General features: G+C 39.3%; 1 protein-coding gene across 3 annotated transcripts in view; it reads right to left on the bottom strand.

Annotated features, from left to right (window-relative positions):
• Positions 1 to 23,552, bottom strand: part of LOC149187798 (serine/threonine protein phosphatase 2A 57 kDa regulatory subunit B' beta isoform-like) — a 46,137-nt gene extending 22,585 nt beyond the window's left edge. The window contains exons 1-2 of one of the 3 annotated variants that reach the window (XM_089411472.1): positions 23,203 to 23,552; positions 21,282 to 22,954 (exon numbers count right to left, since the gene is read on the bottom strand). In XM_089411472.1, coding sequence (XP_089267598.1) covers positions 21,282 to 22,556 — 1,275 coding nt within the window. In that variant the 5' untranslated portion in view covers positions 22,557 to 22,954; positions 23,203 to 23,552. The remainder of the gene's footprint in view (positions 1 to 21,281; positions 22,955 to 23,202) is intronic. The other 2 variants (XM_089411473.1, XM_089411471.1) reach the window with 2 other exon arrangements.
• Between the last annotated feature and the right edge of the window lie 3,608 nt (positions 23,553 to 27,160).

The raw sequence follows: 27,160 nt of genomic DNA, 5'->3' as shown, positions 1-27,160 counted from the left end.
GGTTATGTCCCTCCTTCCTCTTGTTGTCACAACAAAGCTGACTCAGTGCTCTCCTTGGCCTACTCGACCCTCACACAGAACTGCTTCCTCACAGGTCTACCCAAGACTGAGGCCTACTCGACCTTCGTTCCTCAACAAGACATCCTTTCTTGCTCTCTTGCCACAAGAATGAATCACTCAATCTTATGATGAACCTCTCCCAATGCTTTGCATTTATATTTTTCCAAAATGAATACCACGTATCTATACCATGGGTTATCATAACACACATTGTCCAACATGGATTTTCAAGGAAAAAACCCAAAGTGAGTGTCTCAAATTTGTTCTCACACGCCTGACACCAATGACATGTGAGAATATCTCCTGATTGTACAAAACATCAACACTCCCTCTTAGCAAGGGAGGTACTTCTCACAAATCTGCTTGGAAGTGGCTCTTCCCACACCTGGTCCTCTACTACAACTGCTCTCCACTCCTCATCATTGTCTATTGAAGCATATCCTATTGTGTGACTTGGACCATTCTTACTCCTCAAAGCCTCCTTCTCCTGAGCATCCTGCATGAACATCTCGTACCATGACACCTTTTTGGCAGCTTTGGAAGACTCATCTCTTCCTCTTGAACTTGAAGGTTGACTTTCTAAGGGTTGTTGACTCTACCTCTGAATTTGTTGGCTCCCTGACTCCCTCTAAGTCTGTTGATTCCTTCTAAAGGTCTAACTCCCTCTTAGTCGGCTCACTCCCTCTAAATTCGTTCACTCCCTCTGAGGTCTATCTCACTCTCAGTCGCCTAACACCCTCCCAAGCCTAACTCAACCTTCTTCTCGTTGTTCTGCAACATAGGCTTGTTCGTTAGCCTATATAGACCGCTCTCCCTAACTCTTAGAACTGCCCTTCAAACTTAGCTAGGTCCTCTAGGTTTTAGAAGTCCCTTTCCCTCCCAGAATGCTACTCCGTACCCAATGTTTTTAAAACCGAAACCGGTGACTGGACTAGTCCACCTAATGAACCGGTCTAACTGGGACTGGTTTGATCTGAATGAACCAGTTTTAGAAAAATACATTAAATAATTAATTTTTAATGAAACAAAACATAAGCTGCAGGGAACGTGGGCAGAGGGTCCGTTTCCGTACGAAAACAAAACGGAAACGGGGAAACCCATATGGTACGGCCTGGAAACTCGTTTCCGACCGTACTAGTCCGTTTCTCGAGGAGGAAACGTGGCCAGTATGGCCAAAAACGAGTTTCCGGGCCGTATGGCGGAGTTTCCCCACGCAGATTGACTTTTTCTTAATTTTTTTTCTATTTTTTAATTGGGTGACTAAAGTGGCTAATGGGGAGAATGTTTCCTTCTCATCTACACAGGGAAGTAAAGGAAGAATTTGCCAGTTTTGCTGCAGGAATAGATGATTATGGAGATATATCAGTATTGGAGGAGAGAAGCACCATGAATCTAGTTAGGTGGTGGATTTGTCATGGAGCAAATGGTGTACATTTGCAAAACCTTGCCATTCGTATTCTTTCACAAGTGGCAAGCTCTTCATCAACAGAAAGGAATTGGAGCACTTATGGTTTTATTCATTCTATGAAGCGCAATAGGTTGGGCTCACAAAAGGCAGAGGATCTTGTTTATGTGCACTCCAACCTTCGCCTTGCATCTCGTAGGGGTCCAAAATACAACAGTGGTCCTTCTAAAGAAAGTCCTGATTTGGATCTCTCTCTTGCTGCCCTGAGGAAGTGGAATTGGCCCATCATCTTCTTCAGCACCACCATCCATTGTTGAGCATTGTCCTGCTTCTATTTTTGATGAGGATTAGTCTTTTTTCTCTATAGTTCTTGCAGCCTTATAGTCTTTATTGTACTTGTAGCATCATATATTAATATATAATAAAGGCTGATTTTGAGATTTGGATATATAATAAAGGTTGCTTTTGGATATTCCGATATTTTTATTTTCATTATGTGAACATTCATGAGTAAATGCGATAAATTATAATGTATCATGCATGCTTTATGATTGCACATATATATATTCGTATTTCCCCGTTTCCAAAATCTGGGGAGGTCGTGTTTTGTATCTGTGCCCGTTTCGGAAACTCGTACCCGTTTCATGCAACTTAGAACAAAACTATTTTTAAAATTTAAAGCCATGATTCCAAGCCAATAGAGACAAAATATGCAATGTTTTCTCATTTATATACCATGTAAAGGTAAATATATCAAAATGGCACCGAGTGCAATACATATCATCGACAAAATAGCAAAATACATAAGCAATGAGGCTCTAAATGTGGCCTATAATGTCCAAAAACAACGTTGCAAGCTATGAGGCCATTGGCCTACTACAAGTCTACAATGTACACATGATCAATCATCAAGTTCATCACCACTACTAGCCACAGGATCATCATCAGGAGCTACATAGACATCATCTGGTTTAGAGTCTGAGGATGCCTCAGCCTGATCTGCAACCTTAGTAGCAATGCCACCAATAACAATAGAAGTGGACCTAATGGAAGCACGAATTTGTCGACCTGCACGACTAGTGCCTTCCATTGGTCCTTTTCCTTTCCTTGATGTCGCTACTAATCATGGTTCTAATGCCGCCACATAATCTGCTTCATCCCCCGCTAAAGCCATGTCGATATCAAAATCAGCCTCAAACACAAGATCTTCAATCTCCTCCACCCATTCTGATGTTGGATCAATATCGTCCAACACAATGGGATCTAGATCCGATGTTTTGTTCATCATTTGGTTCCTCCTCAGCCGAAGATTGTACCGCACGAAAACAAGATCATTTAACCGTTTTTGTTCCAAACGGTTTCTCTTCTTCGTGTGTATGCACCTAAAAACAGACCAATTGCGCTCACAACCTGAAGCACTGCAAGTTTGACTGAGGACTCTAATTGCAAACATTTGCAATTGAGGACACTGGCCACCAAATGACTCCCACCAATGTGCTGCAAAGAAAAAGACATTAATTAGTAACTTAGTTTATAATTTGAATCGTAAACAATGTAAACAATTTTAACTTGAAAAGGAAAACAAATTGGAAATTGGAATTGCTTACCTGGTTGGTCCAAGTCAAAGTCTGCAATTCTGATATTTGTTAGCAGTAATCATAGTGCCCTAACTAGTCAAGTCAACGCTAGTCGAAGTCCAGTCAAACTACCTCCAAAGAACTTGGTCAAAGCAGGGAGGAACTTGGCCTCAAGGGTTGGTCAAAGGCAACCCAAAACAATAAAGAAAACCTAGTCAAACTCAGTCAATGTTTTGTGGCCAAAGTCAACAGTCATGCCTGCAATCAACGCTGGTCAACATGCTCAAAAAATCTCTATCAGTGTGCCAATGAATGTGTCCCAGTCAAACAAAATATTCCCAAGTCAAAACGCAATCAAACAGTCCCAAAAATTCCTCAATCAACGCTGGTAAAAGTTGGTTGAATCAGAAAGTCAACGCAGAAGTTAAATTGTCTAGTAAACCCTTCGCATGCGTGAGAGAAGAAGCTACCTCAGAAGTGTATGAACCAAACAAAAGAGAGATGTTTTGTGTGTGATAATGAGATGCCAAATTGAGGAGATCTTATGTTGTATTCATATGTGTCAACGTGGCGAGGTCGAGGGTCATGTCTCTTCACCAATGTGAGTCGACTTAAGGAGATGAGGCCAACTTGAAAAAGGGTCATTTGTAGGTGTGCAAAAATTCTAGTTTTCAAGGTGAAGGGAGATGACATCGAGGGTGAACCAACAGTGTAATGAGCCACTAAAGGAGGGGTTTCCAAGAGGGGGACTTGGCCCATAGTTGCACTCTTTAACACTCTCTCAACTAGGGAGGAATTCCACCTATCAACATCCATCCACTGATATGCCATCATGACCATCATGTACCATCTCTGCAACTTGTCTTGTCTCTACTGAAGATTGATATCATGGTTCAGTAAGAAAGGATCAAAAGAGGGTGGGTCACAAGACCCTGCCACCCTCACTAAGATGACAGAGGCAAGTCCTCATGTCCAGGGGTAGAATCCCTACCAGGCTTGATCATTAGTGATCAAGTTGTTGAACATCATGCATCCTAGTCATAGGGAATATAGTAGTACCAGACATATCTGTTTTTAGTACTAATTAACCCTAATCACTTTTCCCAACTCATTGGCCACATCAGAGGTACTTTCCAAGAGTCCCAAACTGCAAGGGTAGGATGTATGTATCCACAAGGGAAGGTGAACCACTCATGATGTTCTCATATAGCGAACCTCACAGGCTAAGTCACATGGTTCGGGTTCAAGTTCGGGTTTGGCAATAATTAGGTTCAATTCGAGTTAGAATTTTTTGATGAGTTTAGATGAGGTTCGCCATTAGGTTCGTCAATATACATTTTCTATATATATATATATATATTAACTTTAAAATGAAATATAAGATAAAATAGTAAGGTATCAACATCGATAAACATAAAAGAAAATGCTATCATGAACATGGAAATCGCAAGGATAGATTACAAACTTGAGTTGTGACATGAGGTTATGAGTTTTGATCTGTGGACATGGTCAATGGCTATGAGGTTCGATGAGGTTCACCAAACCTCAAAAAAAATTAAGGTTCGCCAAAATTCGAACCTCAAGGTTGAAGTTCAACGAACCTTGTGACATAGCTCACAGGGGAAGGTGAACCACTCACCCTATGCTCAAACATGTTGGGGTATGTACTCCATAGGGGAAGGTTAACAACTCACCATGTTCTCATATAGCTCCAAGAACCCCAGCCCCAAGGAGCTTCCAAAGCTCAATGTTCAACCGAAATCCTCATGGGAGGGTCTTTCCACGACTCCAAGTCTCTCTATGAAGGCTATGAACTTGGCCTTCCCCAGAAGCTTTGTGAGGATTTCAGTAACCTATTCATTTGTCCCAATGTGTTGGAGCCTTATTACTCCCCATTGTACCATATCTTGGATAAAGTGGTACCTAATTTCAATATGCTTGAATCGGTCGTGGAACAAGGGATTCTCTGAAAGGCGAATCCCACTTTGAATATCACAATAAATGACAGTGGTATCCAGCACGTGCTCAAATAGCTCACTGACAAGCTTCCTCGGACCTCAACTAAATGGCTTCACAACAAGCCATACTAGCAGCAATATATTCAGCCTCAGCGGTGCTTAATGTAACAGACTTTTGTTTCCAGCTCATCCATGAAATTGAAGCGGACACCAAAGAGAAGCAACACCCAGATGTGCTATTTTTATCCACCACATTGTTAGCCCAGTCGACATCAATTTATCAATGTAGTCTTAAATCCCTACAGTGTACCTTAGTCCTGTGAAAATTTCGAAACTAAAATCCTATTGCAGCAACTGGAATTTATTTTTCTAATTGTTAATTATTTTAACAATTTATCTACTACGGCAAATATCAAATAAATCACACTGCAACATTCACAAATAAAATTCTGCAGAAATAATAGCACTGGAAACTGAGAAAATAGTAGCACACACAAATAAAAATTACACCGTTATTTTTTGGATAAATGTCCCTGAAGAAACCCAACTTGGGAAAACTAGTGCAACAGCTAAGGGTTTTATTATTAAGCAGTAGTGAAATCTAAGACCAACCTAGGGATGCCCAACTGGCACCCCAAACAGCAAGAAAATCTTGACAAAATTATTTTAGGGAATTTCCTTTCTTCAACAAACAACCCCAGCACAACTTCCCTTCAGAAAATTTGTCCTCTTGGACCCTCCGCGCAGTGCTTGCGCAAACCAATGGACGTCTAAGCCCAAATCTCTCTTTGATGAAGTCCTTTTGCCTGTCTCTGCTGAGGAAACTAATTCTTGGGCCCTCTGGAAGCAAAATCGATTTTTCCACCAACCAAATTGAATTGCTTTTCTAAAGCAACTACACAGTCTTTTGTGCTGCCTCACTGGGAATAATTTGGCCTCCTTGTTGCTGCCTCTCTGAATCTGGAAAACTTCCTCCGGGTCACTGTCCCTGCCCCTCACTAAAGCTCGAACTCTCCGACAACTGACTGCTGCTACTCTGGAAAATTGAATTCTCCAAGTGACTCTGGTGTATTCCCCATCACCACATCGATCCCTTCTTATATCTTCTTATTGGGACTCCAATGGCCAAGATTAAATCTTAATCGATGGCTCAGATCATTTCTGAATCGATCTATGTGTGTTTCTAGAGAATATCCCCATGACTTAATTAATTATGATTCATTCACCAGTTCTCCTATGTTTAGACTTGGGAAATATTTAAAAATCGGCTAATAATCTAATTAAATCATCTCTAAGGTAGAATTTCCAAAAACGATTTCTAGGTTTTGGAGATCTCATGTATTCTAGCCTCTCCACCAAATTTTGTGGCTAGGACACATCCAATGCTACAAAAACTAACAATTCCATGGTTGATAGTACCATGAAGATGTCTTGGAAGATTCTTTGCAGCAACTCAATGTACATGATGAGGCTCAACCATAAATTGACTTGACATGTTAACAGCAAAGCATATGTATGGTCGTGTGTTCACGAAGAACATCAAGGCTCCCACAAGTGTCTATAATTAGAAGGATTTGCCAAATCCGAACCAACAGCACTTCCACATAGCTTCTTGAAATTTAGTTCCATTGGTGTAGTTACTGACTTGCATTCCACCATGCCACATCTTTCTAATAGCTTCACAATATATTTTCCTTGAGAAAGGAAAATCTCACCTGGCTTTTGCCATACCTCCAAGCTTAGGAAGTAGTGCATCAATCCTACGTCCTTCATCCTGAATTCAAAAGTCAACTCCCTCTTACATTGATAAATGAGAAGGCCTGCACTAGTCAAAAATAGATCATCAACCTATAAGACCAAAATAAGTGGTATGTCTTTTTCAACATTGAAGTATAAGTTTAGATCAGCATACCTCCTTGTAAATCCCAGCTTCATGAGATAGTTATCAATCCTCTCATACCAAACGCTAGGGGCTTGCTTTAACCCATTAAGGGTTTTCTTCAACCTACATACATGTGTCCTTCTATCTTGCTCTTCAAACCCCTGAGGTTGTTCCAAGTAGACTTCCTCCTTAAGTGAGCCATGTAAGAATGTGGTCTTGACATCCATTTGATGTAGGCTCCATCCTTGATTTGCAGCAAGAGCAACTATGGATCGTATAGTGGTGTATCGAGCAACTGGTGCAAATATCTCATTATAGTCAACTCCTTCCTTTTGAAAAAAGCCACGAGCCACGAACCTTGCCTTGTATTTTCAACACTTCCATCAGCTGCATGTTTAATCTTGTAGATCCATTTTGAAGTGATCACAGACTTGTCCTTAGGTCTAGGCACCACTTCCAAGACATTGTTCTTCATGATTGATTCATATTCCTCAGCCATAGCATCTTTCCATACTTGGTGCTTCACAGCTTCTTCGAAAGTGCAAGGTTCGGTTTGAATGATAATACTCATGGCAACCAAGTATCCTTGATACCTAGTGGGCTTCTTACTTTCCTGAAATGTTCCTCTCGAGGCAACATGATTTTCAGCATCTTGAAGTGTATCTCGGAGCCATAGAGGTCTTTTCTTTGAGGTAGAGGAATCACAAGGAGGTGGATCTAGTGGATCCATAGGACCATTAGCATCAGGCATTGGTTCATCCATCGGAGGTTCTTCTCGTCTTCCAGCAGCATCATCATCCTTTCTTGTGATAGGAAGGTCCCTTGCTTTTCCAAGGGCAGTGTCTTCATCAAAAGTAACATCTCTACTTACTTCCACATTTCTATGACCAGGTACATAAATTCGATATGCCTTTGAATCTTCACTATATCCAACAAATACACCTTTCTTCCCAAAGGCTTCCAACTTGTTCCCCTTCTCCTTTGGTATATGAATATATATAGGACAACCAAAAATTCTAAAATGAGCAACATCATGTTTCTTACCAGTGAAAACTTCTTTGGGTGTCTTGAAATCCAAGCTTTGATGAGGGCTCCTATTTTGAACATACACAACAATGTTTGCAGCTTCTCCCCATAAAAACTTTGGTAGACATTGATCATGAATCATGGCACAGGTGGCTTCCATAATTGTTCGATTCTTTCTCTTTACAACTCCATTTTGTTGTGGATTACATGGAACGATGGTCTCCCTTTTAATATCTACCTCTTTGCAAAAGTCATTACATTCATTAGATTCATACTCGGTTCCACTATCAGTTATCAATGTCTTGATCTTCTTTCCTGTATGATTCTCCACCAATGCTTTGAAAGAACGAACCATCCAAATACTTCATCCTTCTTCAAGAAATAAATCCAAGTCTTGCGGGAGAAGTCATCCACAAATATCACATAGTATAAGTATCCTCCCAAAGAAGTCACAGGTAAAGGTCCAGCCATATCAAAATGGATAAATTGAATAATATCATTTGTCTTGTACTCACTAGAAGGGAATGGTCCCTTTGTATGTTTTCCAGCTGCACATCCTAGACAAACTCCTTCATGATTCATATGAAACTCGGGCATCCATGCGACCATCTTCCTTACACTAGGTAAGGCTTTGTAATGTAAGTGAGCAAACCTCTAGTGCCATAGCTCACATTGAATAGAAGTGTTATTTGCCAAAGCTCCCAAAAGACTTCCACCAACTTGATAAGGACCATCAACCTTAAAACCAAGAGTAAAAGCATCTTTAAAGTTATTATGCCATGCACATACCTTTCCATCAATGAAAGCTACCTTGAAACCTTTGTCTTCCACCACAGAAATAGGCACCAAATTCTTCTTCAAATCGGGCACATACAAAACATCCTGAAGATGTATGGTTTGACCATAGTTCGAGAGAAGAGAAAGAGATAATATCCCTTTCATGGGGTAGGTTACATTATCTCCAAGAATAATATTCATATTAGTCTTCCTCTCAACTACATTTGAGAGAACCTCCTTATATCTAGCAAAATGCCTTGATGCTCCACCCAATTAACCAATGATCCAAGGTATCTGGAGGAGAGGCAATAGACAAGGCAGAAATGAGAAAATACTAAGTTTGATTTTCAACAACATTATTTTCATCATACCTTGCATTTCTTGTCCTCCTGGGACATCGATAATTTCCTTCTCGAGCAGTAGGAGCATTCCTCTTTCCTTTGTTGTCCCTTGGAGGATTCTTGTTGTTAGGAAATTCTCTAGTATAGTTTCCAAACTTGTTGCAATTGAAGCATCTTCCTTTGCCTTTTCCTTTGAATCCCTTCTTAGATCCTTAACCTTGCCTTCTTGAATTTGATGGACCAGCATCATTCCTGTAAAGAAGGTAGTAGGTTCATTTTCATTGAGAGTCTTATCTCTCACCATCATCCTTGTTTCCTCTTGAGTGCATCTAGACAATAGTTCATCAAAACCAAGTATCTTGTCATTGTTGAGAATGGTGGTAATGAAAGTTTCCCATGGCCTTGTAAGTCTTCCAAGTGCAATAAGGGTGAATTCCCTGTCAAGAGTAACTTCTCCAATAGATAGCAAATCATTCTTCACTTGAGTTATTTTCACGAAATAAGCTTGTATATGTTGAAAAGTGTAAAAAGGTTCAGCCTTCATAATGTCATGTAATTGTCATTTTTATGCAAATGATGTAAAGAAGAAAAATAAAATTATTATTGTAATGCTTTCCTCGTGGGTTTCATGAGAAAAGAATGTTATTTTTAGATGGCTCCCATTGTGCGCCTTTAAGATTTGTCATCCAGTCATAAAAATCAAAGAGAGTCAATGTCATGTATGAAGAAACTTTCTTGGACATGTTACAAATGTATATAAGTAAATAGGACTGTCAAGTAGCCCTCCAAGACAAGCACAAGTTATCCTTCTTCAAGTCGGCTTCAAGATGAAATATAGAAGTCATGTCGGCTCACCTAAATTGGAGACACAACTCTTCATATGGTCATGTCAGCTAATATACATGGACAAACTACTATAAATAAGTAACTCAGCCTATTCCACAGTAAGGAAGTTTGATCACCTTTGAAATTCGATGGAAAATTACAGTGACAAGTTCGGATGTCATTTCAAGAAAGAAGCTCGGATAAGGGTAAAAAGAATCTCGGTCTGATTGCAAAAATCACAGTGTTGGTTGCAGTAGAGATGTTAGACACAGTTTCGGTCATATGTTACAATATGGTTTAGTGCTATTTCAGATGACAAAGGTCAGTATAATCACAGAAAGGAGGTCTCTCTATTTTGGTGTGTCATTACAGTTAAGTAAAGGCACAGCTTTGATGCTATCTCTACTTCACTACCACCACAAGAAGAGGCTCGGATAGGGGATGATCTCGATGCTACCGCAAAAAGAGGGTCATAGTGCAACTCGATGTCATGAGAATGATGAGGTCTCAAGGATACTACAGTGAGAGGATCTTGGTGCCATGACAAAGGTGAGATAATGATCTCATTCCAAAACACGGTGACATGGATCCTGTATGCTAACACAGTGAGAGGAAGAACAAACATGGATGACTTTATGGAAGAATCTTTGAAGGAAGAATATTGATTGTCAAGAGAACTTGTGTCTTGGTCTTGGAGTGGCAAATAGGTCAAGGGTTTTGGTCTTGGTATTCGTCAATTGGAATCTCTATAAGAAGAATTTGTGCAGGTTTTCCAGAGTGAGAGGTTTTGGCCCTGGCTCATAGCCTACATTATGTGTCTCTTGTCTATTTATGTTCATGCATTGGTAGTTGTTTGATGAAGAAGAATACTAATAACCTAAGTAAAAGAAGATCCTAATCTAAAGAGGTAAAAAGCACTCACAATCAATTACTAATTGAAAAGAAAAGGATCTCCTCTGAAAAGATGCAGGAAGGCATGGGTCACACTAGATGAAATCAACATAATATGTCCTCATATGAAGTATGAGGTGGTTGACAGCAATTGGAGGAACTCTTATTAGAAGTTCTTTGGAATGAAATGTGTGAAGAAAGGAAGGCAGTGTTCATGGACTATGCAACCATGGAAAAAGCAATCAACATCCACGAACTGAAAGATTTGACTATGATATCTCCCGAAAAGATATGAAGACTCAAATGGAAGTCCGAAAAATATGAAGACCCTTGACAATGGATATCTTTGGGAGATGTGTCAATATGTATGCAGGATGTTGATGCAAATTGGAACATGTCATGATGAAAGACCATCACAAAGGTAATCTTGATTTAAATGTAATGTTCATTACTTATTTTTGAACATATATCTGGATGGGCTTATACAGGACTACCGAGGGAAGAACTATGGATGTCTTCCAAGAGGACCATGTAGAAGGATGAAAGATCCTTACAGAAAACATGGCATGAAGGAAGGCCAAACATGGACTCATGGATCACTTTCCAATAAGAGGAATATTGACATGACTGACTCATGAATGAAAGTGATGGATGGTCTGTGCCCTATGAAGAAGTCCCAAAGGATGAAGACTCCATGACAAAGAAGAAATTCATGACATCAAAGGAAAGAGTTCTTCAAGCAGTTGGTTGTCCCATCATCTCCACCTGAGGAGCTGTTGTAGGTCCCTAATTAAGAGGGAGCCTGGAAACAAGTTTCTTACTTGGTAGAAACTTGGAAGCAAAATTCCTAAGCCAAGAGGAAGCTTAGGTACATTACTTCTGTAGGACTGAGTACATTCCCTTAGTGGAATAGATATGTCCTCCCTAATTAAGAGGGAAAGATAGACACATCATTCTTGTCTTCACTTTGGAAGACAGAATGGTGGATTGGGTAAGCATCTGGCATTCTATACTCTTTGAGGATGAGTTAGGGCATCCAAAAAAGAGTAGTCGTAGAGGACCGATATTCTTTGAGGATTGGGAATCCAAGATAAGAATAGTCCTAGTGGAACACACCCTAAGAACCCGGGTGGGGTATGTTCTAGGAGAGACAATGATGAGGGTGTCTGTAAATCATTGGTCTCGCCAGCATTGTGCTCGGATCTCATGGAGAAATAGAGTTGTTAGTCAAGGCCTTGCTATGTGACAATGTTGGTTGATATGATGCTTACAAATGGGTTACCAATCCAATTCTTCTTATGAGAAATTCTTTAGATTGAGAATGACCAAGTACCATTATGAATAACTCCCTAGTTAAGAGGGAGTGTTGAAAAGTGCAACTAGGTTCGATCTTCATAATGTCATATAATTGTGATTTTTATGTAAATGATGTAAAGAAGAAAAATAAAATTATTATTGTAATGCTTGCCTCATGGGTTTCATGAGTAAGGAATTTTATTTTTAGATGGCTCCCATTATGAGCCTTTAGGATTTATCATCTAATCATAAAAGTCAAAGAGAGTCAATGTCATGTATGAAGAACTCTTCTTGGGCATGTTACAAATGTATATAAGTCAATAGGATTGTCAAGTAGCCCTCCAAGACAAGCACAAGTTATCCTTCTTCAAGTCGGCTTCAAGATGAAATATAGAACTCATGTCGGCTCACCTAAATTGGAGACACAACTCTTCATATGGTCATGTCGGCTAATATACATGGACAACTACTATAAATAGGCAGCTCGGCCTATTCCACAGTAAAGAAGTTTGATCACCTTTGAAATTTGATGGAAAATTACAGTGACAAGTTCAATGTCGTTTCAGGAAAGAAGCTCGGTCATTTTGGTGTCATTGCATTTAAGTAAAGATAGTTTCGGTGCTATCTCTACTTCAATACCACCATAAGAAGAAGCTCGGATAGGAGATGATCTCGGTACTACCACAGAAAGAGGGTCACAGTGCAACTCGATGTCATGACAGCGATGAGGTCTCACAGATACTACAGTGAGAGGATCTCGGTGTCATAACAGTGATGACGTCTCAGGGATACAACAGTGAGAGGATCTCGATGCCATGACAAAGGTGAGATAATGATCTCGGTGCAAAACACAATGACATGGATCCTAGTATGCTAACACAGTGAGAGGAAGAACAAACATGGATGACTTGATGGAAGAATCTCTGAAGGAAGAATATTGATTGTCAAGAGAACTTGTGTCTTGGTCTTGGAGTAGCAAATAGGTCAAGGGTTTTGGTCTTGGTATTCGTCAATTGGAATCTCTATAAGAAGAATTTGTGTGGGTTTTCCTCTCAAAGAGTGAGAGGTTTTGGCCCTAGCTGATAGCCTACATTATGTGTCTCTTCTCTATTTATGTTCATGCATTGGTAGTTGTTTGATGGAGAAGAACACTAATAACCTAAGTAAAAGAAGATACTAATCTAAAGAAGTAAAAATCAGTCACAAGCAATTACTAATTGAAGAGAAATCACCTAATACTTGATGCCCTAGATTTTTCAACAGTATAGAGTCTAGACTCCCCTTTGTCCATCTTGATATCCCTCAACTTGTTCTTGAGAAAGAGGATTTGATTTGCATTGTTGACTTTGAACATCCCAATCAACTTATCATACATTTCCTTGGAAGTTCCCAAATCATAAGCATAAGAGATTAAATGCTTTTGAATGGAGTCAACTAAGATTTTCTTAAATTTGACCTCACTTTTTCTATACTTCGTTTTGCCAGCAGCAGGCGCATTTGAAGGAAGCTCCACCACTTTCCCTTGCACATAATCCAACACTTCATGTTCCTCCAAGGTCAAATCAAGTGTCATCTTCCAAGCATGATAATCTGATTTTCCATTGAGCTTATCCTCAGTTTTGATATAAAAGGTAGCAACCATGGAGATCTATCCCAATAGTCTTTGTCTAACAGCAACAACTATTCCAACAGTGATTGCTTACTCCTTCCTTGGGCTTGTCTTCACCTTCCCTTTGATACCATGTTAATTTTTAAGGTATGTTCTATGCTTGCAACAATTACTTCAATGTCTTATCAGCCCAATTACAATTCCACTTCAAATTCCAACAGCAATCACAATAAACTTCAGTAGCAATTACTTAACATTTACTTATTGACAGTAATTGTAGATAGAACATCATCAACAATGCACAAGGAAACAAGCCAAGACAATGAACACAAAAAATTTAGGCTAATGCCAGAGCAAAGCCCCACAAGGGGGAAAACTCAACCAATCCTTCTTATTGATAAATATCAAATGTTCAGCAGAGAGAGAACCAATCTAGCATAATGATGACAAATTCAAAGTCAAGACTTCCACTATCCAAAGAAAGATGCCCAACCAGAATCCAATGCCAAAATAAGAAGCCCAATCTGATCCAAATCAAGAAGCTAATTTTCCATGCTTTTTCCTAAAAAAGACTAGCAAATTTCCATTTTTTCTAAAAATAATTCACCCATATTTTATGGAATAAAATCATTTTACCTTAAAAATTGCAAAAAAAATATAGAGACTATATAAAACCATTAGAAATTTGAATAGTTTCATAAGATAAAACTATAATGTATCGCCAAACATTTTATAGTTTGCATAAGATTCGTCGAGGCTTCTACACTTCAAGAAAAAATTCCATTCTTAATTTTTTTTCTTGCTCGAGACTGAGTTGAAGCTCCCCACAATTATCTTGTTAAGGGGTAGATATGTGGAGGAATACTCATGCAGAAAGGTCAGCACATTTTTTATCCATACAATTTTTCCAAGCATCTGCAGTTGTTATTTTGAAGAAATCATCTTGAGTGAGTTAGTTTGCAATTGGATGTTATTCGATTATTTAATTTGAAATTACTCTCCAAGGAAATTTCTGAAGGGTCGTAAAGAATAGCCAATCCTCCATATTCTATATTCACCCTATCAACATTTGTCCAAAAACGATTCTTTACCCTATCAAAACGTTTAATGCTTAACTTATTTTTTGGAGTACAATCGCTGTCTTCTCCATTCTTATGAAAAAATATAACTTTTTCTCCTTTCTTGGTTCCCTTACCCCCTACAATTCCAAGACACTAAATTTATGGTTTGGGGGTTTGTTTTTATTACTTGACTCAAAGGCCTAGTTCACAGTTTACTGTTTTCCCAGAGCTTTCTTCCTCACTCCCACTTGTTTTCTCCCTTATTTTTTATTTTACGCCTAGCCCTTTTAAGATGCACCTCGTCTTCTGTCTGGTTTCAAAAAAATGATAAAAGATGTCAAGGAAAGATCTGATTTTTTGGAAGGAATTGTTGAGTTTTTCGCCGACTAGGTTGACTATTTAAGTTGATTCAATGTTGCAAATAACATTTCAGCAAATATTTTGCTGAGAGTCCACAAAGAGACTTATTGAAAATTTCGGGGAAAAAATCCATAAATATCAACAGAATAAACTTGGACATAAGTAACTTTTAAAATATCAGACAAATCAATAACCTAAAACAAAAATGGGAATTATTGGGAAATATCTGAGATATTTGCAACATTGGGTTGATTATCCTCTGGCTCAATTTCTAAAAGATTTGTGTTCTCTGGGTGTATTTTTCGTTCCTCTCTGATTTGATCCACCATTAATGGACTACGATCTTGGATCCTTTGATCGGATCCTCCTAATTTCCTTCATGGTCATTTTCATGCACTAAATGTTGGTTTTAGGCTTCTGCCCTTTCCTTTACTTTTTAATGATCTTGGTTTGGGAATTGTCTCTTTTTTTGTTGTTTCTTTCTTTCTTGAAGTCAGCATCTTCTTCTGCTCGAGGGAGGCAGATTGTGATATTGGCTTTTTTCTTTGGACAATTTTTTTATGTTTCCTTCTAAATCTTTACCTGTAAAATAGTCAAGTCCAAGCAAGAATGAAAACCTAATGCAACTTCTTTGAAACCCTGCTCTCAATGTCATCTTAGTAGGAATTCTCTTCACTTTATGTCAGCTCTCCACCAGCACAAGGGGGGTTTCCCAATGTGAGATTTTGCTAAATTGTCTTTATAAACTTGGATAACAAACCAGATTTAGCAATCAAAAATGTTATGATGAACAATGGATATGATTGTGGTGAATTCAAGCAAATTAGTGCCCATCCTTGCACAAAATGGATTAAAACACTCTGAGGCTTGAAAGAATTGATGATAGACAATATTAAACCCAAGAAGATGCTTAAAACAGCAATCAATCCTGGTCATAACAGTGCCTCGAAGTCATATTCCAGCTAACATATTAAGCTCATAAAGTTACATTAGTATTTTTATTGATTTCTTGCCTTTTTATATAAAAGAAGATCTGAAAAATGAAGTAAAAGAGAGCCTTTTACTAAAGAGAACAGCCGAGGTACATAGCATAAAGCAGATCAGAAAGTAGGATCTTGAAAAGGACAATGAAGTCTCTTTTCAGACCTCTCAATGCTGAAGATAAACCCTAGGACAGAAGCAATATTAGGACAAGATACAATAAATTCCTTACAGATGACAATAACATTCCTTAATATTTCCTCAAAAAAGCTCCAAACCTGCACAAGACGTCTTTCATTACAGCCCAATGGTATGGGGATTTTCTCCACAATGAAAACAAAACTTGGTCAAGTGAGAAAGGGTTCCTTTTATAGGCTCCTTTTGTAACTTAGAAAATAAAATAATATCAAAATGTTCTAGCTCCTTAGAATTAGGGTGTTTCCACAAACCAACCCTTTGAAATGTCAAATAATCCAAGTGTCACCTCCTCATGTTAGACGTCGCATATAAAATATAGTTTTTCTTGATTGTTGTGCCACTATAGAGGTTTCTAGGTGGGATGCCTTACTTTAATATGGCCAAAATACCACAAATGATATTAAAAACTGCCTTATAGAGTGTTCTTGAGCAAGGCACTTCACTAAACAAGACTGCTTTAACGATTATTTTACTTATTAAAATAGCTCTGAAAGTCCACAGTAGTCATCTTGAAATTTTGTCAATGTTTTGGATCACTAACTAGATCCAGTCATGACTGCTTGTCAAAGTCCACAGTAGTATATTGAATTTTGGAAAATATTTCGGATCACTAACTGGATCCATCACCAGGACAAGCAGTCCTGACAGATTGTCAAAGTCCACAGTAGTCATATTGAAATTTTGTTTATCACTAATTGGATCCATCCTCAGGACAAGCACTCCTGACTGCTTGTCCTGAAGATGGATCCAGTTAGTGATCTGAAATGTGTTAAATTATGCAACTAGGGTTAAGTTTCACTTTGGACAACTCATTTGATGGAGATGATTGTTGCATTAAATTCCTCTCTCCGAGAGGTCCCAAATTGACCTAAAGATCACTCATTTTGGACAAGCAAAAGTTGGAATTTAATTTATTCTCACACATGTACAATTGTTAACGTCAGCCACACATTTATGTAGGCTCATGATGCCCATTTGGCATGTCTTTTCACCCACTCGGATTGGTATAAATACAAGAGACATCACACCTCATTTGGACCATCAAGCAACACAACATATCTTCTCTCTCCCCTCTTATTATTGGTTCGGACAGCACTGACTTGGAAGGACTCCTCTTACACGTGCGAAGTACAGAAGACACCTTTGACTGGGCCGAATTGCAAGGTTGTTTCAGGGCATTGACCTGCGTTGACTTGGGCACATGTGACATGCTTTGACTGTGTTTTCTTTGTGACTGTTTCTGTTTCAAGAGGGCACAGAGTCCGAGGAAATCTGGGCACTTTGACCACGAACTTATCTCATACATTTGACCGCAGCTTCACCTATGCATTGACCAAGTTTGACTGTTCAGATTGGCACTGTTTTAACAGATTTTTGACCTGGTAACGAGGCCGAATTGGAAGCCCTTTGACCGAGCTGCTGGAGGACAGTTTTGACCCTTGACCGTTGACTGGTTATGGTTGACTCTAATGTTGTCGACTGCTGTTGACCGAATCAGATTACAGAAGGTTCAGATTTGACCATTGTTGACTACATCTCTTTACTTTGTCTATGCTTTGGATAGCAGTTTGATATTGAATATGACATTGGATGTTGGCTAAGTCAAAGTTTGACTTTGACTCTTGGATGATGTACTCTTTCTGTTGAACATTTGAAGACAATCTAATAAGAGGAAGCAGATTTGCAAGGGTTTTCCCACAGTGAGTATTGCAATTGACCAAATTTGTGTCTCTTGTCTCTTGGCTGTCTTTCTATGTGCATTTGTTTATTTGTTCTATCTACTATTGCTCTACTGTCATTGGAAAATTGAAAAAGTGAAATTGAGAAATTGAATGCCATTAAATATTGTTGAAGTAATAGTTACAAGTGATGAAAAATTAACATATTAAAAACTGATTAAAAATACAACAAATAATATTAAAAACTGTCTTACAGAGTGTGCTTGAGCAAGGCACCTCACTAAACAAGACTGCTTTAACGATTATTTTACTTATTAAAAGAGCTCTGAAAGTCCACAGTAGTCATCTTGAAATCTTGCCAATGTTTTGGATCACTAACTAGATCCATCCTCAGGAGAAGCAGTCGTGGCTGCTTGTCAAAGTCCACAGTAGTATATTGAAATTTTGTAAATATTCCGGATCATTAAATGGATCCATCACCAGGACAAGCAATCCTGACAGATTGTCAACGTCCACAGTAGTCATCTTGAAATTTTGTCAATCACTAACTGGATCCATCCTCACGACAAGCACTCCTGACTGTTCATCCTGAAGATGGATCCAGTTAGTGATCTGAAATGTTGACAAAATTTCAAGATGACTGCTGAGGATTTTCCGAGCTGCTTTAGTAAGTTACTTCACCTAAGAAATCTCCAAATTCTAACTATTTTACTACTAAGCTTACCATGTATGGTCTAGAATGAAGGGTAGCCACCACAGAACATATTTCAATGCCATAGACATGTCAAAAACTCCCTTAGATGAAGGATGCCCCATAAAGAGTTGTGTAAACAGGCTTGCAGAGGGGCTTGTAAAGCCATGTGTCCTCTTTCCATGAGGGGTGTTCCATCCAAAAGCCATACAAATAATGCCAACATGTCAAATCATGCCTCCAAGTATGCAAATATGCCTCATGGAATATGAGCATGCATCAAAAGTAACCTTAATGAAAAAATACACCTCGTTAAGTGTAACAGTGCTCCCTTATCTCCCACACCTTGCACAATCCAATGATAACATGGCCAAATGCCCATATTCATGATAAATTTGCATTTTAGGGGTATCTATTCGTAGTCCAGTTTGTCAACACAATCCAATCTCTTTTCTGTATTTCAATCAACTCTTAATCCCTTTTACAAGTTCACTTCAAAGATTTGAGCACATGCATAGATCCTGATTTTGCACCTGATTTATCTATGTATCTGCCAAGCATATTTTTTACTCAATTCAGTGTTCCTTCGACTTCACAAGATGAAAGGGAGAAAAGGAAGTTGAGCCCATGCAGGGACTGCTGTTGTGATCTTGTCCTCAGGGTCAAAGCCTAGTAACCAGTGATTTGAGTAAAGCCCTTTAGCTCCAAGGAACCAAGGCCCTCCCTTATAGATTTTTTGCCCGCTGCTTTTAATTCGAAAAGGAAAGGAAAAAACTCACCACTTTCCACAATAGCAATGACTCAACTTGCTTTTACTTCAAAAGGGAAAGGAAAAAACCCACCATTTCCACAACAGTGATGACTCAACTTGCATTGCACGAGATAAATGCAATGGATTGGAATCCAGGTTTCCAATGCTTGGAATTTCCAATCAGAAGATTCTCTGCTCGAAGTAATGCCTTGCTAAGACGAGCTTCTGATTCAACGTTTGACCACAAAGAGCCTTCCCTTCTTTTTACAAACTGAAAGACACGTCGATTTCGATCTGGTTTAGATTTTGCTGCAGCATATGCTAATGCCTTGGATGCTGTACTAGGTAAGTGAGAGGATAACGGGGATGTTCTACATGGACAGATGAAATAACTTTTTGTGGGATGTATACACCTTGCACTCAGCCTCCTCCCTCCTGTGTGGTTTGTGTAATGTGGGCACATGTGAATAAAGGTCAGATATGCCCATAGTGTGTGTCTTTGAATTGTTTCTATGACTATAAAAGCTCAATTTTCCCCTTTCACTCTCTAGAACGTCTTTTGTGCCTCCTTGATTTGACTAAGCCAAGTACCTAAGGTGTTGCACATACAATGAAGGAAAAATACTTTGAACAAGTAAATGAAATTTAAATTCTGGAAGAAAACTGACACTGCAGATATGATAACTGAGGGCCAAGGAAACTAAATCCAAAATTTCTCTTGGCCCAAAATACCTCCCTTACGCAGGCCCTTAGTTTCTATTGACCCAAAAAAGGCATTCACTATTTTGGTAAAGTTAAGCACAACACTGATGCCTAAACAAGGCTTACTGCCTATGATAAATAAGCTGTAATTCATTTTAAACTTAGACATTATCTTTCATACACAATTTCAAACATTTTATCCTTATTAGTGCACATATAGCAGAAGGAAAGGATGACAATTTAGAAAGATCGATAATGAACTACAAGCCATCTGTCTCTTACTCTGGTTTTGTTTTTACTTAAAGAAACATTATGAGTAAGTACTTCATGTGTCACACATACAATGAAAAAAATACATAGGCTAGATGGATGACAAATTAAATTCCAGGGCAAAATTGGCAGTACAGAAGATAGTTACAATATACAAATGTGGATTCAAATTCAATATGATTCAGGAAAGAACAAGTTGAAAAAATTCAATTCAGAAAATGTTTAAAGGTATGTTAAAATTTGTTGGAAAGCGTGCTCAAAACTGGTTCCTACTTGTAGAGACCTCATAATAAGCCTTAATTATTAGTTAATATTGAGGTTTCCATGTTATAAACCCAAAAGTATTTTAATTTTATAATTGTTAAATTTAATTTTAATGATAAGGTCATTCTTTTTGTTGTATATGGTTTGCACGGGCCAAATCAAATTTTAGGAGCAATGAGGTTGAATTGCATTATTGAACAAGTTTCCATGCAGAATGGATCTGATTAAGCCAAATTATGCTACTATGCTACATGATACCATCACTGGGGGTTGATAAAGATAAGTACAATATTGAAAGCTTAAACAAGGCTTGTGCCCCACTACAAGTATCCTATATTTCAATCCAAAGTAACAGGACATTGCAAGTCTTGTGGCCACTAAAAATATTCTATATTTCAAATTTTCTACTTAAACTTAAACATACTATATTTCAAGTTTAATTATATATTCTCTTCCATATAGGATTTCAAACATTATTCCCTTCGTACATACAATTTTTATATGGGCAAGATTTAGAATTTAGGAAGACTACGAAAATGAAATACACAGCCATCCGTATCTTGTTCTTATTTTGTTTCTGCCTTGAAAGACAATATAGCAAGTCGTGACACGTAAAACAAAAGGCATGCAGATTTTTCTGCAAACACGGTTTTTAAAAAAAAAAGAAATGCAATCACCTGGAAATGTGAGCTATTGAGACACCGACCAATCTGACGAAATAGAGGGACCATACAGCGCTGAAATTCTGCAGCTTGTGTAGATTCTAAAACCTCCTCTAGCTCCCCCAGAAACAATACCTCCTTTTGACAGTTTGTAACAGGCCAGTACTTCAATAAACCCCTAATAACAGTATCTGCCAATTTGTAGTCTTTTTCAACAAACTGTGTGATGCAATAAGAGAGTTGCTGATGATAAAGAGCAACACACTTAGGTTTGTGTAGAGGAATAAGAGCTCTTACTAGAAACAATTTATGCTCCTCTTTCATGGGAAGTGCAAAACCATTAATTATGCTCCCTAAAATTTCTAACAGCTCACCAATGCCACTATGCCTTTCTGTCTCCATGACAAAACGATAGAATATATTGTTGATTGCTTTCCGTATATAGGGACGGTGCACCATGAACTTCCCATAAATGCGGTGCAATATAGTTTTCAAATACTCTCTCTCCCGATGATCCTCAGAATCGAACAATTCAAGCAATCTCAAGACAAAGGAGTGATCAATATATCTCTTCGCAATTTTGGGATCTGTTTCTGTAGATACTATGTATCGCAGCAGAAGTTCATACACTATTTGCAAATGTGGCCAGGCGGGTTCCATACACGGTTCCTCTTCTTCTGGGTCAAAGACCTCAGATCCTGTATTTTCATGAGCAGAAGGAGGCAAGCAGCGGAAAAGGTTTTCCGAGAACATCTTTGCAAGCTCTTCCTGTAGAGATTCATTAAGCTTGTTCGAACCGGCTTGAATAAAATCGACGAGTTCCAGCAGGGTCTGCCGTTTGATTTCTTTCTCTCTTACATTCTTTGCAGGATCCAAGAAATCAAACACATGACAACAAAGACTCAACTTCTTCGAAAAGAGGTTCAGTCTTTCAGAGGCAGCAACATCTCTGAACGCTGGCAGATTTTCCATAGCAGAAAAACCTCCATTAGCGGTGGTAATAGCTGTGCTTCCTGGAGACTTTTCCTTCCCAGGCGGCATTCGAGCTGCAGCCTGATGATGCGGTGCCGCCAAGGAAAGACTGTTCCTAGGAACATGGTTTATGGCTATTTTAGATCCTGAATGTCCTGCTCCCGACCCAGAATTCCGAGAATTTGTGGAATTACCTCCCGATGCACCCGCTCTGCCCCCGGATGCATTCGCGGGATTCGTCGTCGAGCCCGGGCTTTCATTACTTTCAGACTTCGAATTCTTGCGACTGGACCGCTTGCCAATAATTTTATTAAACATTCCTAGAGAATTCTCTTGTACCAAATCCTCCTTAATGTTTGAGATATTAGAAATGGCTCCTTGCCGAGCATAACAGATCAATCAATATAACAAATGCCTGCAATCTGCTGTGTTCGAGATCGGCAAACTTTGTTCTTTTCGCCTCGGCCGATGGATCGGAGCAATCTCATCTGAACAGCAGAGGACCGCATAGCTGAACGCAATAACAGTAGCAATAATCTCTGCAGAGTGCAACTCCTCGGATGAAAATCAGGGTTTCCAATGTCCCCGGAAATAAACCCCCTCTCGAATAAATCATTTCACGACCCCATCGAAAACTGACCTTTTTGCCCGATCTAAAAGCCCACGGTCAAACGTCGAAATCGCTACGGAGTTGCAGAAAGAACGAAACGCAAACCCTGAAATCACAAAAATAAACGAACCCCGGCATATTTTAAATGGGCATTTCGCACTAAATTTTAGACATGTGAGAATTGAATTTAACGAATTCTTTGCAACGAACAGAGCAAATCCTGAACAAAATTCAAAAACGATAAAGATTCCGGCAAATGAGAAAAACGCGAAGATTAGACGCCTATTTTCTAATGGATTCCTTTTTAAAACGAACAATCTACAGGTGAATAGAGAGGGTTTTTCTTTCTCGCACCTCCGAGACTCGATATAGTGGGCGCAAATGCTTCGATTTTTTTGCGATGTTATCCGCGAGACGAGACGCCGGGGGGATCGAACCGCCGATACGATGACTATGGAATTTAGCGAAAGTATGGATCCTGCGAGTGCTGGAGTGGAGAGGTCAAAGGCTTGCATGTTACCCGGGGAGATACGATGCAAACCAGAGAGAGGACGAAGCGATGGGACGCACAAGGAAAAACCAAAAATCAAATGGGAAAACTATGTACGGGATCGACGCTCAGGATCTTCCCAGCCATCCTACCGGAGATCGGACGGTGGAGAAACACCGATGACGTGTCCTTTTCTTTGACCTGGCTCGTCGGTGCTTTAAATCGGGAGTCTGGTGACAATTTCGCTTTTTAATCCCGAGGAATTGCACTTATCCTGAGGCTATCGGATACCGCTATCCGTGGAAGTCTTATTGGCAGCAAGGCTTTGTTCAGTCGTTCTTCGAGTTGATGTGATAGTTTCATATTTGATTTTATTATTAATTTAATTTTGTTAATGGTTGTGGAATATGTCATTAGAAGAGGCTAAACAGATGACATTTTGACAGTTTACTTTCATATACATATATAAAAGTCGATTTGGAATGTAATTGGGTTTTCATGCATATGTGCTTATCGAAAAACATATTGTAATGTTAGGTGAATATTTTGATTGGTAAAATAAAAAGAATAAATTTAAAAAGATAGTGTAATATTATGTTATCCTTTTTTTTTATAATGGAAAATTTTATAATAGTTTAGTTGTCAAACTAGCAATGAGAAAATTTATTATTAGTTATTATCTGTAAATGGAGGCTAATTCATCATTGTTATTTAAGCAAATTATTCCACTTGGAATTATCTACTGGTGGTCGTAAAGGGGTAAGCTTTGGTCGTAAAGGGGTAAGCTTTCACTTTGTTAGATGCCTCTAGGTATTGGGCCATTAGCCTTTTCTTATGTTTAAAGAAGACAAGATCTTACCAAATTATATATATATATTAGTCAAATAAAAATAAAAATGAATAGTATATATATATGTGTATGTGTTACCATCTTTACTCCTGCTTTATCTAGTTCATAGAGGAATCAAACATTGTGTGTGCTTAAGCATCCTAGATCCATATGAATAGTATATATGTGTGTATGTGTTACCATCTTTACTCGTGCTTTATCTAGTTCATACAGGAATCAAATATTGTGTGTGTTTAACCATCATAGATCCATCTGTACTCTGGTTTTATCAAGCTTAGAGAGGATCAAATATCTCAAGGTGTAAAGCTTCCTCAAGTTTTTCACTCAAAAGAGAGAGATGAAGTATATATGTGTGTATGTGTTACCATCTTTACTCCTGCTTTATCTAGTTCATAGAGGAATCAAATATTGTGTGTTTAACCATCCTAAATCCATTTGTACTCTGGTTTTATCAAGCTTAGAGAGGATCAAATATCTTGAGGTGTAAAGCTTCTTCAAGTTTTGCACTCAAGAAAGAGAGGTTTCATCTCTCTTGAGGCTTAATAGATCTAGAGTTAAATGAATCTAGACTGTTGTAATTTATACAATTTTGTGGTTGTTTAGAATATTGAATTTGTTTATTAATGAAAAATATAATTTAAACAACCAGCTAGCAAAAACCCGTGCACGAGATTTTCCGGAGCTCCCACGTCCCTGCAACCTCGCCTCCTGCGGCCCTCCGCAGGCCTCCCGCCTGGCAGCCCCTACTGCTGGGCCTCTAGTCTTCCTCCCGGTACCCCCGCAGTCGGGTTGTGCCCTCCTCCTCCGGCCAGTGTTGCGACTGGCTCCCTTCTAGCTTTTCCATGGCTGGGATTGACCCCTCCCAGATGCAAGACAATGAAGAGCAGGCTGCGATCTTCGCCTCTCTCATTTCTGAAAATGTTACCATTCGAAACAAACCCACAACTTCAAAGTTCATCAAGAAACTGGCTGACATCCCATAAATCTCCCTTCCCCCTAGTCTCCCAAGGAAGGCAGTGATCTCTCTAGCAGAGAGAGGTCTGGTTGGACAATTTATTGGCCTATGGCCCTCTCCCAGAGCTATACAGAAATGGGTGGAGCGCAACTGGAACGTGAACATCCAAGGAAAAATCGCAATAAGATTTTGTGGAAGGGGTTACTACACATTCCTCTTTGAAACCAAAGAAGACTGGAATCTCATCTTCAGAAATGGTCCCTACTTCATGGATTCGAGAGGTCTCTATCTGAACAGATGGTCCCTTGACTTCGACCCAGAAATGGATATACCTAATGCAGTCCCAGTTTGGGTTCGCTTGCCCCATCTCCCTCTTCATTGCTGGGGAGATGAATCGGTCAAAGCCATTGGGAACGCTGTCGGAAAATACATCGACAGATGCAAACCAAAGGACAACATGCACGCATGTGCAAGGATCTGTGTTGAAGTCGACTTAGGAAAGGGCCTTCCAGAAGCAATCAAGATCAAAGTGGACCAATGGACCCATATTCAGCAGCTGGACTATGAACAAATCCCGTTCAAATGTAAGGTATGCCATGAATATGGTCATTTTGCTAATAGGTGTAGTAAACTAAAAGAAAATGAAATGAATGAAAATGTTGAAGCCAGTGAAGACACATGGGAACAAGTAAAAAAAAAGAAAGCAAACCCCAAACAGTCTGGCCCAAAACCAAAGCCTCCCCTAGAAATCCAAGCTGCATCCTTCTCCCCCCCTCCCATCTTGACTCAGCCATTACCCTCTACAACAAACCCTTTCGAATCCTTGGAGGAAGAAGACCCCTCATCCCCCCTCTCTCCTCCTGATCCCCAGGAGCCCCCTCTCCCTGAAAGCCAACACCAAGACACTATCAAATCCTCATTGCCTCTTACTATTTCCTCTCAACCTCTTCTTGATCCTCCCCTCAACAGAATCACCAGAAGCTCATCTAAAGATCTTGGGGGTTCTAGTGAACCCTCCAAGAAACCTGGCCCAGGCAGGAAATCTGCTAAGCAGCACAGGGATGAGAACGCGCAAAAGGACATAGCAATGGGAACGCAGACACCCATAGAAACTTATATCCTGGGACAGCATGACAAAAAAGCAATCAACAAGGACCAAGGGGGGTGAGCACCTCCCCGCATACCGCATATCCAATGATGAAAATATTATCTTGGAACATCAGGGGACTTGGGCACCCCTCTAAGGTAGTAGCCCTAAGGGATCTTATCATTTCTGAGAAGCCAGGAATTATTATGTTACAAGAAACAAAACAAAACCACAAGGAAATGAGTAAAGTCATTGAGCAGTAGAGACAGTATAGAGGAAGCATTAGTGAGGCAAGAGGATCCTCAGGAGGAATAGCAACAATTTGGAACCAAGGTATATGGAACTGTATCTCGGAAACAATAAATCAACACTGGATCAAAACAACTTTGGAAAATAAAGTAGATCAGCGAGCCATTATCATCTACAACATCTATGTGCCGAATCACTGCAGAGATAAGGATAGTTGTTGGCATGATCTAAAAGACAGTCTGGACGCAGAAGAGAACACTAACATTATTCTAGGAGGTGACTTTAATTTAATCCTCCACGCCAATGAGAAAAGGGGAGGTAGTTTTACACCTAATCCATATAGAATACAGTTGGAAAATATCATGCAGGAGCATGATCTTATGGATGTCCCTCCAAAAAACCGTAGATACACCTGGAACAACCGCAGGATGGGTGTTGGTAACATCATGGAGCGGTTGGACAGAATTCTCATCAATATTACACTTCTCTCTGCTTTCTCCATCGGATATGCTAACATTCTAACGTGCTCTGCCTCCGACCACTTCCCAATAACTCTAACGCTGGAAAATCATAGGCCTCTTGGGCCCATTCCATTCAGATACAGTTCTCTCTGGAATGATATACCAGCAGTTGCAGGAATTGTTTACAGCTCTTGGATCCAACACGTGGAAGGCTCTCCCG

This window comes from Pinus tabuliformis, chromosome 3_1 (assembly GCF_031772625.1).
Source record: "Pinus tabuliformis cultivar Carrire ecotype Pingquan chromosome 3_1, CPIR1, whole genome shotgun sequence".
Taxonomy (NCBI): domain Eukaryota; kingdom Viridiplantae; phylum Streptophyta; class Pinopsida; order Pinales; family Pinaceae; genus Pinus; species Pinus tabuliformis.
Note: the sequence above shows the minus strand (reverse complement) of the source record. Positions and strands in the feature narration are given on the sequence as shown.